At 34.3% G+C, this 14,493-nt stretch overlaps 2 protein-coding genes across 2 annotated transcripts; one reads left to right on the forward strand and one right to left on the reverse strand.

Moving 5' to 3' along the window:
- Nucleotides 1–1,049: 1,049 nt before the first annotated feature.
- Nucleotides 1,050–6,463, forward strand: LOC101222084 (biotin synthase, mitochondrial). Its single transcript, XM_004140826.3, has 6 exons — nt 1,050–1,464; nt 3,534–3,713; nt 4,237–4,343; nt 4,905–5,110; nt 5,515–5,654; nt 5,830–6,463. The coding sequence occupies exons 1-6, from the start codon at nt 1,246–1,248 to the stop codon at nt 6,133–6,135; spliced, it is 1,158 nt and encodes a 385-aa protein (XP_004140874.1). The 5' UTR covers nt 1,050–1,245; the 3' UTR covers nt 6,136–6,463.
- Nucleotides 6,464–9,322: 2,859 nt separating this feature from the next.
- Nucleotides 9,323–14,193, reverse strand: PP2C4 (probable protein phosphatase 2C 33). Its single transcript, XM_004140827.3, has 7 exons — nt 13,952–14,193; nt 13,183–13,689; nt 11,897–12,259; nt 11,706–11,823; nt 10,672–10,895; nt 9,916–10,113; nt 9,323–9,809 (listed from the first exon to the last, which is right to left on the reverse strand). The coding sequence occupies exons 2-7, from the start codon at nt 13,453–13,455 to the stop codon at nt 9,783–9,785; spliced, it is 1,203 nt and encodes a 400-aa protein (XP_004140875.1). The 5' UTR covers nt 13,456–13,689; nt 13,952–14,193; the 3' UTR covers nt 9,323–9,782.
- Nucleotides 14,194–14,493: the final 300 nt, after the last annotated feature.

Raw genomic sequence — 14,493 nt, forward strand, 5'->3', positions numbered from 1 at the left:
GGATAAGGAAGACTCTTGAACCCCATAAATTGAGTATGACAAACTATGTAAAAGGTAAGCTCACCCCTCTTTAAACTACTTGTCCTGACCCTTGTTAAAAAATATTAACTTGAGCGGCATAATGTCTATAGCAGTAAGCACCATATAGATGTGTTATCTTTTGATTGTTTTATAGGTAATCTATTTTCTAAATTACAAATTTACCATTGATGACATGTGAAAGTCAGATGAGTTCACTTGGCCAAAATTTGGCATCAATAAAAATGATGCATTAGACTCGCAAAGTATATGACTATCTATACATGTTCAATTGAGTTTTGAATCAAACAAACCGATAAAATATTTACGATCCGTGTAATAAAACATGAAGCTGACCATTTTTTTAAACTTTTAGGTTTGCCCCTAACTTATCCTCGTCTTTCTTCTCTTCTCTACCGCGATCAGTTTTCTTCTCCAATTTTTTTTCATCATCATTTTCTCTTTTTCTACATTTTTTAAAAAAATATTTTCGTTTGTCCTTCCTCAATTTTTCTTTCTTTCCATCAACTTTTTCTCTCATTCTCCAAAATTTTTTAATTTTTTTCAAACGATTATTTAGTTGTTTTTCTTTTCATAGTCTTTTTCTATCATTCTGCAATTTTTTTATATATTTTTTTAAATTGTTATTTTGTTGTTTAAGATCGCATGTCAAATATAAAAGATTGTGAAAAAAATAGTTGGATATTAGATTGACAAATGTAAACCATCATGTATCAAAAGTAAATGATCATTTTCCAAATGTAAACCTGAACAATGTTGTAATAAAGAATCTTGAAAATATTCAATCGTTGACCTTTGAAATTTAAAGAATCATGTGTCAAACTTAAACTAATAGTTTTGAGGTTTGACTATGTAAATTGAATGGTGAAATGTAAACATGTGATTGGTTTTATATTTTTGAAAATACGGGTAAGTTAAAGCATGGTGATTATTAATAGAAGCCATTAAGAGGATGCGAGCAAATATTATTGGAACTTAATAAGTTGTAATTCAAACTATAAATAACGAAAGAAACAAAAGAAGAAATCCAAGTTAGGCGGAGATCACACTGCTACTGGATTTGGCCGCTAAGCTGCCACTCACCTACTCTTCTCTCTCCAATCACTCCATTTCGCCGGAAAATTCCTCCTTCAACCTTTCCATCGGTGTAGATTCTCCCCTACAATCTCTTCTTCTTCCACCTTCCAACCATAATCAACCACCGAAATGTTATTTGCTCGGTCCTTTTTCCGGTCCCCCCTTAAACCCTCCGATATTTGCCGCCATTCTCCACGTTTTTCTTCCCTCTTTTCCTCTCTTTCAGCTTCTTCCGCAGCGTCAGTTGAAGCCGAGAGGCTTCTCAGAGATGGGCCGAGGAATGATTGGACTCGACAGCAGATTCGGGACATTTACGACTCTCCCCTTCTTGATCTACTTTTTCATGGCGTTAGTACTCTCTCTATTTCTCTTTCTCTTTATGTTTAATGCAGAATTTCTTGTTACTATTGAGGTTGCTCGTTATTGTATAGCTTTCATGTTCTAGGCGGGAGAACAATGGTGGGTTTTAAAGGTTAAGCTTGGCTATGATAATTGTAATTATTAATTTAATAGCTTCCTAACATCTTAAACACTTCAGGTTTCTTGTCTTTAGCTTGACGTTCTAAGACATTGGCAGAATCACCTTTGAAATATTTTGGAATATTTGTGATTCTTGAGTCCTTGATTATGTTTCGTTGGTTTTTCTCGTTGAATCCAGCTTTAGTTTATCTACCTAGGATGCCTTAAAAAGTGACTACACATCCAGAATATTGGATTATTACTTCATCCATCTTGCATGGAAGCTTGTTGCCTCTAAGGGAAATTCTCCGATATATTTTCATTACCATGGTGGACTCACGAAATGGATATTTTTCTAAGCCATTTCTTGTAGGTTGATGAGAAGGCTTGAAATTAGGTAGAGGGCTTTCTAATATCTCCCATTTACAATTTGTAGATTACACCCTGTTTTAAATTGAGGAATAAACTAAGCCTTTATTTTCTTTTGACTTGTTTGGAACATTGAGTTGGCCTGTAGTCTGAGGTCATCATGGCTAAATTGTGTTTTTCATCTTTCCGATGTTAACAATAGTTTTCCTAAGAGCATTGCAGATTAGAACTGTGGTGGAAATGTCCTTTAAAGGTTGAAGTCTTCTGTTTCTTCTTCCCAAATCTATTACCACTTCTGCTAGAATTAAAAAGTGAAACCCTTGCCCCATTTTTTTCCCTCAAAATTTTTGTTAGTCTGTTTAAGAGGAAATGTCCTTTAAGGTTGATTCTAATGAGGTTCTCCATTGACGCTTTAGCAGTACTGGCCTAAGCATATGCTGGTTCTTCACTGGAAGTGAGCAGCGAGCTCCTAGGTTACAAGTCACTGTACTTTGAGATTATGCTACCGGCATTCTCTACCAAGCCAAAATAATGCACTGATTGATGTATATAGAACCACCCCCACCCCGCCTCATATTGAAGCTCTTTTGACTGGACTTTCTAACAACTGTTGTTCTAACTACCATAGCTACCTACTGGGAAGCTTTTATGCTATTCAGGTTGCTTGGGGCTTGGGAATGGGTTATCTCCTTCCTCCTTTTGTATATTATTTTGTTTCTTAGGATATTTAGGTTTCCAAATTATTTTTGCTAGACTCTCTTATAAAATTCGAAGTGCCTCTTTGTGAAATGAAAAGATAAGGTATCGGGAATAAAATCCATGAGCTGTTAAAGAGTCCAACATATATATTACTCTCTAGGATCTATTTTATCTAGCTGGAAACCCTTTCTTTAGTGGGTTTTTTATAGGCTCGTTTTTTTATATGCACTTGTATTCTTTCATTTTATCTAAATGAAGACAGTTGTTTCATTAAGAAAGGAAAAAAGAAAAATCCAACACATATATTAGGCCCTTGATGAGAAGATAAATTCATTTAAATGTCCGTTAGAAGTAACTTCCTTTTTTTCTCTTGAACTACTATAGTTGCATCAAGGATAACCACTCCTAGTAAAACTTGTGAGAAAAAAAATCTTTCAGAACATTACTCTGAAGCCACTATGCGTGTCAATGTTATAGTTGCATCAATGATCCAAGGGCCTTATACTTTCCAAGGGTCTTATACTTAAGTGTTTAAGTATATCCGTGGCCGGTAGCATGATAGGAAATGGTGGTTGTTGCATTCTTGTTCTTTTTTTAGTTACTTGTCGCGGTAGAGGCACCAGGGGTTTCTAATGTTTACTTTGTTTTCCTATAAACTAAGATAATTCCAATTGCTTACTTTGTGTTCCTAACAAATAGTTTATATATTAAAGCAGATTCATTACACAAGTGGTTACACGTTTTTTTTTTTTTTTTTTTTTTTTCCCATAGTGCAGCTTGGCCTCCTTTTTAATCGTCAAGTTCTCGAATGGGTTTATTTCACTTTAAGCAATAGCTCCATGTTTTTCAACCTATTAATTTTGTTTGCTGACATATATATACTTCTTCAGGCGCAAGTCCATAGGCACACACACAATTTCCGGGAGGTGCAGCAGTGTACTCTCCTTTCAATCAAAACAGGTGGGTGTAGTGAGGATTGTTCCTATTGTCCTCAATCATCGAGATATGACACTGGCCTGAAAGCTCAAAAACTTATGACCAAGGATGTTGTCCTGGAGGCAGCCAAAAAGGTATCCCTTTCAATTGGGGCAAGTTGTTCTGTACATTTGAGCTGAGATTCATTCTAGAGAGTATCCCTTTCAATAAGGTGGACTTGGTACTGTTATATAATACAACATCTCTATTGGACCCTGCACCCCGTGGGGGGACAATGAAAATTTGGATTTACATTTCACTGGAGCATAATATCAAATTCGCTTCTGATCTATAAAATAGTTAGCACTGTTTTCTTCTTGTTATTTTTTATTTTTAAATTATTATGAATCGGACATCCATCTGGGCAGCTAATATTTTTCTTCTTGAGTGAAATCATGCCATGCTGATTGGTAGACTTTTAGTAACTTTCGTTCAACTTGTATTGTAGCTTTTATATAAAAAAATTATAACATGTCTAGTTCTGAACTTTTCGTCCGCTTTTATTTCTCCACTGCATGCTATCCTCTTTCTTAAAAAGAGGTTGAGAAAATGTTAAAAAGGAATAATTTGTCTGCCCCTTGACCATTATTTAAAGCCGATATTTACATTTTCTGGCAGGCAAAAGAGGCTGGTAGCACAAGATTTTGTATGGGTGCTGCTTGGAGAGACACAATAGGAAGAAAAACTAATTTCAATCAGATCCTTGATTATGTAAAAGAAATAAGGTAACGACATTTCACTTTAATAAGAAATAGCAACAACGATAAGAAAACTGAAATAACTAGTAGCTAACTGAATACAGGACAAAAATGCTGTTGTATCATAGTGTGAATGATAGCAGAGCAGAGCACTCAACAAGAATCTGCAACTATTTCAAAAACACATCCAGTCAATGATTCTAAAGTGCCTAGTGTTGTACTTGTGTTTCCTCCACCCCCTTTCATTTTCTTTACATACTGAGTAAGACATTGCTAGAGGCCCTCCACTAAACACAGTCTTTTAAGCAAAACATTTTTCTTTTCTCATTTTTCTCAATCTCTCTTCAAGGCTTGGAGTTCGGTTTTCCTCTTGGTAATTTTTGGATGTGTATATATAAAAAGTTTCTGCAACTGTTAAGATTAGCAAGAGTTTACTCTTTATTATTGTCCAATCAAGCTTGTGGCATTCATGATTGAGAAACTGAAACTATGACGAGAATCTATCAGACAATTGTAGTTCTTTTGACATGTGTAATCACTTGTTTATCGATATTCATTTTCAACTCAAAATTACCTGTGATTTATCAGAGAAATGGGGATGGAGGTCTGCTGTACCCTGGGCATGATAGAGAAGCAACAAGCTATTGACCTCAAAAAGGCGGGCCTAACAGCTTATAACCACAATCTAGACACGTCAAGGGAATACTACCCAAACATTATAACGACAAGGAGTTATGATGAGCGTTTGAAAACCCTAGAATTTGTTCGTGATGCTGGAATTAATGTCTGCTCTGGTAATTTTGTACATCTTTGATTTTTACTCAGACATGACTTTTGAAAGAGGGGAAAACCCACATAGATCACGAGACTACAAAAGGGCCTCCTAGTTGGCATTTAGCAAATTATTTAGTATTCATTACACATGAGAAAAAATTTATTCCTGGTTACGCAGCTTGGTCAGAAAGCCAATAACCTACTATAAGTTACAATTATGTCAGTTTAAGAGGATAATATGCATTTCTGTGTGAAATAGATATGGCATTTAACATGGTTAGAGGTGTCAATGTCATTTATTAGTGTACCAACTATGGAGATTTTTTCAACTCCTTTTGGATACTAGTAATGACTTCCTTTGAAAGTTAAAGTTTTATCTCTAATAATCTTATAACTTGGTGAATTTCTTATTTTCTGGCAATAGGAGGAATAATTGGGCTTGGAGAGGCAGAGGAGGACCGTGTTGGTTTGCTGCATACATTGGCGACACTGCCTACACACCCTGAGAGTGTTCCCATCAACGCGCTGGTTGCAGTGAAGGGAACGCCTCTTCAAGATCAAAAAGTAGCTTCAATTTACTTTAAAAAAATTAACCATTTTGTTTATTGCTCTTGAAGTCTAGCTTTACACACTTGTTCATAGCTTTTGCACATACGTATTTTGGCATTCTATCTTTATTACTCATGAAAGCTACTGCTTTCGTTTCTATAGTGAATAGTTTTCTTACCTTTTTGTTCAGCCTGTTGAAATATGGGAGATGATTCGAATGATCGCTACAGCACGGATCACCATGCCAAAAGCAATGGTAAGGTTGTCAGCAGGTAGAGTGAAGTTCTCTGTGCCAGAGCAGGCGTTATGCTTCCTTGCAGGAGCAAATTCTATCTTCACTGGGGAGAAACTGCTAACGACGCCAAATAATGATTTCGATGCTGATCAACTCATGTTCAAGATGCTAGGTCTGATTCCAAAAGCTCCCAGTTTCACTGAAGATGCTGAGAAAGCCCCTGAAGAAGAGTCATTACAGGAAGCTGCTTTGAGTTCATAAGCCCACGGATTCCACTGAAATGAAGACCAATCTTCTCAATGGATTACTTCGGAAGCTCATGTTGTCTGTCAACTCTCTTTCAATTTTTATTTCGTTGTATCTCTCTCAATTTATTGTAGGAAAATTTGGTCAACCTTTGTTAATCTATAGATTTGCGCAGTTAGTATTTTATGAGATGTTGCCTGATTGAACTTGCAGGAAAATAACAGAGAGAAATGGAGGCAATGAGCTGTTGTCGACATAAAGTAGTAGAAGTAGAGTAGAACTATCATTCTGTTGATAAATGTATATGGTAAATCATTATCATATCCATCAAACTTTGTGTCAACTTTCTTTCATATAAAATCATGGCCCAAATCGGGGCTAAAAACCAACAATATAAGTAAGAAAAGTAAAAGTGGTCACCTAAGCTCAACTCATAGCTCTCTTGCAGGTTAAAATATCATTAGATTTATCGGAATGTGACATGAGGTGTAAGTTTTTTATATATTCTTTTTGAGTTCACAACATTATGCAATGTGGGGACGAGAAAATTGCCCAAAATGACCCAAAAATAATAACAATAAAAAACAAGTTTGTTTTTACCTTTTTCACATGTGAAAATACCACTTTTATTCTCAATATTAAATGCTTCTTTTCTTTCCTATTTTCTATCTCTTTTGCTCTTCGGACAACCAAAAAAAGAAAAAAAACACACAGGTTTGATGCAAATATTACAATTCATATCTTTTTGTTAACATTTGTTCTCAACCAATATTTAATGTTGTTGATTTCAAGCATGTGACAAGTAATGAAAGATCACTTACAGTTCTTCAAAACATCACATAAATAAAAAATTTAAGTCTAAACTTTGTAAAGTAATTTTAAAATAAAGATGTTTAAATATTATGCTTCCATATAAGCATGGTTGAAAATAACATGAAATAAACATATGAAAATAAGTGATTATTTAGTTAAGACGAAATTGTGTCGTAAAAAATATAACCAAAACAAAATTATTGATAATTTACACAAAAAAGTGTTATAAACCTTATGTGCGGAATTGTTGACCCGGGGTGCACAATTGCTGAGTTTTTGTTTTACAATTTTGTTTTGTTCATAACTCTCCATGCAATTTGATTTTAGCTAGCTGGTCATTTTTTTTATAAAAAGAGAAATTTAAAAGAATGTTGAATATAAATGGCCTTGCAGTGCTTAAACTTATATGCAATTTATTGTTTTAGTATTAAATTCAAAGATTGTTTAGGTTGTTATTTCTTTGTACAAGTATGGTTAGAAAGAATATGAAAACTACATGATAGAGATATGACAAACAAAATTGGAAAGTGAGAATTTAGCAATTGTGCATGTTGGAATTTGTGTGTAAAACTTGTAGTTTGTAAATTACACCAATAATGTGATTATTGAATTATTTATTAGTGAAATAGAATACTATAAATATTGAATCCAATAAACTAAGGTTTCGAGGCTATCTGGTAGACGAACTTTATGTAGAAACATAAATGTGGATCAAGTTTGAGTTTATGGCCTAAACGATCTATAATATATGTATGAAGGTTGGATGCCTTATTATGGTAAAACTATGGATGAGGTTGAGCTCCTTATTCTTGAACGATGTGATCCTAGATCGTTCATGTAGAGACATGAAATTGAGAGCATCCTATGTAAAGAGTTTGCATAAGATTGGATCATTAAATATTCACTTTTACGTTATAACACTGATGTCATTTTAAAACTGACTATTTCTTTTAATTTGATGACCTGGGTAACTTAACCTTAATCTAAAACTAATTATGAACTCTCGTTCACAAGAGATTATTCTTAGATCTGTGTAGGTGAGGACAACTCATCAGCGTTGGCCCAATATGCCTTATATTTCAAGGGTAAGACCGAGTGGATAGCTGGAGAATAGGGTGTAAAATGGAATTCACTCATGGCCTCATTAGAGTCGGTAGATATGTTTTGTTTCCTTATACACTGAATTTAGGTTATGAACAAGGGACCTCACCCTCTCATTGGCCCGAGGGATTCGATTTATAAGTAGTACCTTAAACCAATGGTTCTTGGAGGATCGGTGGTACTTAAGAAACAAGAAGTGATCTCAAGGGTAAAATGACAAATTGACCCAATTGAGATTACGAACAACCTGTGAAGGATTAACTTACTAACCATGGTTATATCATGTGGATGTAGACATATCTATAGTGGAGTGCAACTACTAGACTTTAGTGAAATGACCTGTTAGTTGACGAATATTGTTTAGCTTGGTCTAAAAGAGTTTATTAAGTTAATCTCGGATCGTTGAAGTTCATGATCTATCAGTCCACTAAATTCCTCTAGTCCACTAAATCATTCTACTAGCTCATTATGTTAATAAAATTTAGAATAGGGTGATTGAAAATTCGAATAGTTCGAATTATTTAACGAGTTTTTGAGAAACAAATGATATTTAAATATTGAAAAATTCAAATAGAGATTCAAATTAATCCAATCCGATTGATTTAATATTATTATTTTATTAATATCAATTAATTAGATTAATTAGTATTAAATAATAAAATAATTTATTTTTTAGAAAATTAATTTTGGAAAAATCAAATTGAAATTGAATTTCATTCTTGAAGAGGGGTGATTTTTTCCACCTCTTGATTATGTGACACAATTTTGATAATCTAAATTCACTTACAAATACGAAAGATGTTGCCCAATTGTTGTAAGAATTTTGAGATTTTAATTTTCTTAATATTCTTAATTTGGACCTCAATTTTACAACGATATAAATAAATAAATAAATATATATATATATATAATATATATATATATATATATATATAATATATATATATATATATTTAGTTTTCAAAATTTGAATTGAATATAACCCTTAATGTAGACAAGGGAAAACCAATGGAGGAAAATCTAAATTATAATTGGCTTGAAATTTAAATTTTAAACTCATTTCATCTTTGAACTCTCATTTTAGTTCTTTTGGTTTTTCCCTTGTGTTTTTATAAAAATTTCCTCCAACCTTTTCTTAAACCTTCTTCAATCTTCACTACTGAAAAAAAAAGTTGGTAGGTCAAGGAGATTACTCCAAAGCAATAACACCACAATTCACATTAAACGTTACCAAAGTTTGTCTCAAGACACGGAATTTTAAAGATATCAAAATAAAAATCCACCAAACTAAGAGAAATCAATAAAGGCTAAATAGATTGTTCTTGAGAAACATGAACAATCAATCATGGCTTCCAAAACGTCATCAACTAGCTCTCTCATATACATCCTCAAAGAAGAGGTTAAAAGTTTCAAACCTATCACCCCCACGTGTTAACTAAGGTAGAACAAAATGAGGGGAAAAAAAAAATCAAGGCTTCCAAATATCTCTTCTATAAAAAGGAGAGAGGACAAAAAGAAGAGCCTAGTAACGAGGCAAATGACCACCAACAGTATTCTTCCCCAACACTTTATAAACAGATCAAAGAAATATACATGTGTATATATATCAATCAATGATTTAAAGAATGAAAGAGGAAAAATGAGCATAATAATAAAAACAAACATATTTCTTTATTTCCAAAACTCGGTAGAAGCAGCAATCAGGTTTCGGGAGAGAGAATAGCGACAAAACCAAGTCGAGTGAACTATTATGTTTCCATGTCATTGGCGAACTCCTGAAACAAGAGGCTGTAGTAAGAATACAGTTTCTTGAAAGGGAAACGAAATCTACAACTTTCATTCCTTATTAGTTTGGACGTTTAGTTTAGGGAATGCTTCTACCTGCTCCTTAGCTGTCATTGCATAACTCTTGTTAGAGTCCAGGTACAGGCAGACTACAGCACAATCATCCACCTTGGCAGTGGGGTACTTCAATCTCCATGCTCGAGTAGCTGAATCCACAAGGACACGAGCTGCAGAGGATTTCGGTGACGATGCAACAATTGCTACAACCTCTTCATTTGAGAGAACATCCCAAACCTGTGAAAGGGAGCATGTAATGAAAAAAGAAACCTCTTTGTTTTCAAATAAAACAAACAGCACAAATGGAACCTCTTAGAATGCCAAATCAGGTTCACAATTAGATCTCTCACAAACAGATATTATCACTTCCTGTTTCTTTTTCATAGTAACAATGGGTTTCAAGTTCCAACTGATCCCCATGATTGAAAGGAGGAGAGTGCTTCACAGGTCAGTAAAAAAATGCAAATGTCCACATTATCGTGTATGTGGTCTCTATTTTTAACGCAAACAGGAGCTAAGCAGATATGACATTTACTTTGGTGCCACATTTGGGTTTCTTGCAGTAACATGTTAAGCGATTTTCCTCTGGTTTAAATATCAAACAATAGCTTCTTCTGGTTCCTTAATTCCTCTTGATGAAATTTATTTTCTATTTAAGAAATTAAAATAATGATTAGGATGGGAAAAAGAATTCTATTGTTCGTAAAACTAACATGTGATACTTATGCCAATGATCAATGGAAATTAGCGAATGATCAAACTATGGATACTACTTTTAAGGGTTAGACATCTAACCCCATCAGTAGCAAGTACCACAAACTCATCTTTCTCTGTAAGATGACGATAAGAAACATCAGGAACTGCTATCACGCCAAAATCTTTCAAACAGAAATCTCCGAAGGCTCTGGCCATAGCAAGCCCAGGAGAATCGTTGTTAGGAAGCCAAACCCGAAAAATCTCAGGCTCATTTTGAAGCGCAAAGATTCTTCCTTTGCAAAGTCTGATCCTTTCAGCTTCCCCTATCAAAGGAAGAGAAAAAATAAAATTTATACACACAAAACAAATATTACTCTCGCACAAACTCTCTACACTTCAGATCCTGAACTATTTTTGCAAAAAGACTTTATGATTGCTATACCATTACACCAAAAAGAAAATAATAATAATAAAAACAATAACAGCAGCAAAAAGAAAAAGAAAAAAAAAAAAGGAAAGAAATCTACAGGGCAAAAGTTAGTTAGCAAATCATACATCTGCTTTATGATGGTCAACATTTTGCAAACAGGAAGGCTCAGAACATCTCAATGCAGAAGAAGGAAAGAAGTAAGCAAGGAATACGGACATCTATCACAGAGCAAAGAAAATTTAAAAGGTTTTCTTGTGGCAGGAGGATTCCATCTTTTCATGAAAAGGAAATGTTCAAATTCATACCAATTATTAGGCAACAAATCGAACATACTACCTAGGACACATTACTGACCATTCAACTCATCAGAAAAAAATGATGGTAAATGCTCTTCCGCCATAACTCCTTATTGCACTTTTGTTTAATCACTCGAGAATTAGAGACGTGGATGATTGAACATTTATTCCATTCAAGCCAATGAGTATCATATATTGATCACAAAAGAGAAGCAATTTCCTAAAAGATGCTAACATAGAAGCATCAGAAGAAATGTCTGGAGAAAAACTTATGTATCTTGAAATGTACAAACAAAGCCTAATTATAATTAGTTTAGGAATGCAACATCGTATATACACAGAAGTTAGAAGATATAGGGAAAGAAAAACTGATAGTTACTAGGAGAGTGAAGAGAGTAAAGGCATACTAGGATGATTTGGCTTGAGGTCCACAGTCAATTGAACTGCAGCGAGAGAATTAGATTTATCTCTGGTCCCTAAAACAGCCCTCGAGTCCCCAACATTTCCAATAATAAGATGCCTACCCTGTTTATCGCAAGAAGTTATTCACTGCACTTTCAAACAGTTGCAAAAAATGATAATAATTGTAAATCAGCACCTGTTTCACCAAAGCAACTGATGTTGTACCACTGGTATAGCAATCGATATATGGATGAAGTTTAAGTTCCTTGTCCATCACCTTAAAAGCCTTTAAAAAAGACTCTTTCAGCGTGATATAAATGTTGCCGTAACTGCCCCGATGATCAGGATCACAATGAGAGGTTCCAGAGTCCTTTTGAACCAGCGTTGGTGGAGAGACTTGACATCTGGCTTGCCCTTCCTTTCTGGTAGCATCCAACTCCAACTGAGCATTCAGTTTTAGAGGAAGAGAATCTCTAACTTTTTTTGCAACCATATGGCCAAAGGGACCGTGTCCATCAAAGACTCCACAAAATATTGTGTCTTCTTTTGAGCCAAAATTCTGAAAAGGAGAAGCTGTTATTCAGAGGTAAAATAGAAACATATTAAAAAAAAATGCAGAAAAGTAAAATATTACTGAGCAGAAGTTGACATTTAAATTCATCAAAAGGTGACTTGAGAAATATCAAGAGCATTGGAGAGTAAAATCTAGAGAGTTAAACATTCACTTTTAAACTGGATCCATTTATTATTTCTTAACCATAGTTTATATTTAAAATAATAGCATCAATGTAAAACTTAATATTTAATAATGATATTAAGTTAATAAAAATATACCGTTATGCCAACAAGTGTTTGACTCAACTGACATTTCCACATACCGAGAACCAAGAGGTTCAAGATTCAAATGCCCCCACCCCCAACTTGTACGTTAAAAAATATGTATATACACTTGTACACTTATAGATTTAAAGGAAAAGAAATAACAGCATTTCCTTCAAAAAAGAAAATAAAAGGCGAATACAGCAGTACCACAAATTCATAACAGTTAAGGGGTGGGGCGGAGAAATAAGAACAAAACATATTTCTTCTTCTTCATTCCAAAACCCAAAGTGCATGTCAAAATTAACCTTTTTTTTTTTTTTTGAGGACATTCAAAATTAACCATTTAATCATACTCATAAATAAAAAACTTAAAGAGATGATATCTTAAGATTAAACTTGACTTTACCTGCTATCCATCGTTCAGTAGAAGATTTTCAATGAAACAGTACTCTAAGTCACATCTCTAAAGACGAGCCTAAGATAAAATGAGATCAAAGGTCACCTAAAACTAAACACCAGGAAATGATATAAATACTCTATACAAGAGATGGATATTTTAATATGCAAGGGGAAATGATATACTAAACCATCAAAGTTCACAAGCAAATCAATGACACCATACATACTACCAACATAATTTGAGGGTAAGAAGAATCAAACCTCCCAAACAATCATAGCGTCCTGATTGATGCCTTTCTTGCCTTGCCTAGTAAAGAGCGAAGCATGATCAGTTGTTCCATTTAAAAACATCCGGCCAGGAATTCGATGAAGCGACATCTCCCTTGAAGAATCATTGGAGGGAGAAGAACCCTTTCTCGTAATCTTCCTCTTGGAGTTCCTTCGCGTAATAACGCCATCATCACGAGATGTAGAAGCAATCTCAGAGTAAGGGATCGTCCGCTTGTTGCGGTCCCCAGAGAGGCATGAACCCATTCCGAGGGCCCTAACAACGTTAAGAAAGCACTCCAGACCTACCAAACACTCAGAACCACGCAACTCCACAGCCGACGCCGTCGTGAACCTTTCAATTCTATGATTGCAATAAATTTCTATCACCAAACCGATAGAAATCCACCACAAACACTTCGAAATCCTCAAACCAAATCAACAGAACATTTCTCAAAAGAAAGAACGCCAAAATGAATAATCAAAGTCGCCACACGAAACCTGCAGATGAAGCGAATAAGCAATAATTCATCGACGCAATTCTTGGATTAAGAAAACAAGAAAAACAGATATAATTCTTAAATTCTCATCCAAGGAGCAAAAAATGGATGGAGAAGGCGTTGAAATAACAACGGCGATGAAGAGAAACGACAAACCGACCAAAAGCAATGATTAATCACTGAAAATTTCAAAGACGACAGAACGGAATAAAGCGAAAAAAAGAAACCGATTCTATGCTAAGATCATGGGAAGGAGAGTTTACCTGAATGCCCATAATCGATTTACTGAATAGGAGTTGGGGTTTTGAGAAGATAAAAAAGTTGGAATTTCATGAATTGTTGTTCTTCGTGAAGAAGAACTTCGTCGATTTTCTTAACCAAATTCTTGTGATTCGTTAATTTTCCCAGGTCAAATTCTCAAATTGATTTTTATTTTATTATTATTTTTTTTATTATTATTATCATTTCTCTTCTCTTCTCTCCCCCTCTCTCTCTCTCTCTCAGTTTCCCTTATCCAAATTAATACTTTGATTAAATAATTTTGGATTTCTTCTCTTCTTTTTTTTCTAAAAAAAAAAGAAAAGAAAAGGATATTCCTCTTTTTGAATATTAAAAAGGCCGTGAAACCGATGATGATAAACGTCACGTGTTATCACGGATCATTTTAGGGAATGCCAAAAATCCAATTCCTAAAAGGTATTGTCAAAATTAATTAAATGGAAGTATTTTATTTCCAAAATGAGGTCGAACTTCCTTCCGATCGAAATCCATAATAATATGAGAATTAACCATACTGCCATTCACT

The sequence above is a fragment of the Cucumis sativus genome, chromosome 6 (genome assembly GCF_000004075.3).
Source record: "Cucumis sativus cultivar 9930 chromosome 6, Cucumber_9930_V3, whole genome shotgun sequence".
In the NCBI taxonomy this organism is placed as follows: Eukaryota; Viridiplantae; Streptophyta; class Magnoliopsida; order Cucurbitales; family Cucurbitaceae; genus Cucumis; species Cucumis sativus.

Coding starts and splice junctions, on each gene's coding strand:
- LOC101222084 (XM_004140826.3), top strand. CDS start 1,246: ATGTTATTTGCTCGGTCCTTTTTCCGGTCCCCCCTTAAACCCTCCGAT. Junction 3,714..4,236: donor TCCTGGAGGCAGCCAAAAAG/GTATCCCTTTCA, acceptor ATTTTCTGGCAG/GCAAAAGAGGCTGGTAGCAC. Junction 5,655..5,829: donor CGCCTCTTCAAGATCAAAAA/GTAGCTTCAATT, acceptor CTTTTTGTTCAG/CCTGTTGAAATATGGGAGAT.
- PP2C4 (XM_004140827.3), bottom strand. CDS start 13,455: ATGGGTTCATGCCTCTCTGGGGACCGCAACAAGCGGACGATCCCTTAC. Junction 10,896..11,705: donor CCTCAAGCCAAATCATCCTA/GTATGCCTTTAC, acceptor TTCCTTTGATAG/GGGAAGCTGAAAGGATCAGA. Junction 10,114..10,671: donor TGGTACTTGCTACTGATGGG/GTTAGATGTCTA, acceptor TCCCTTTCACAG/GTTTGGGATGTTCTCTCAAA.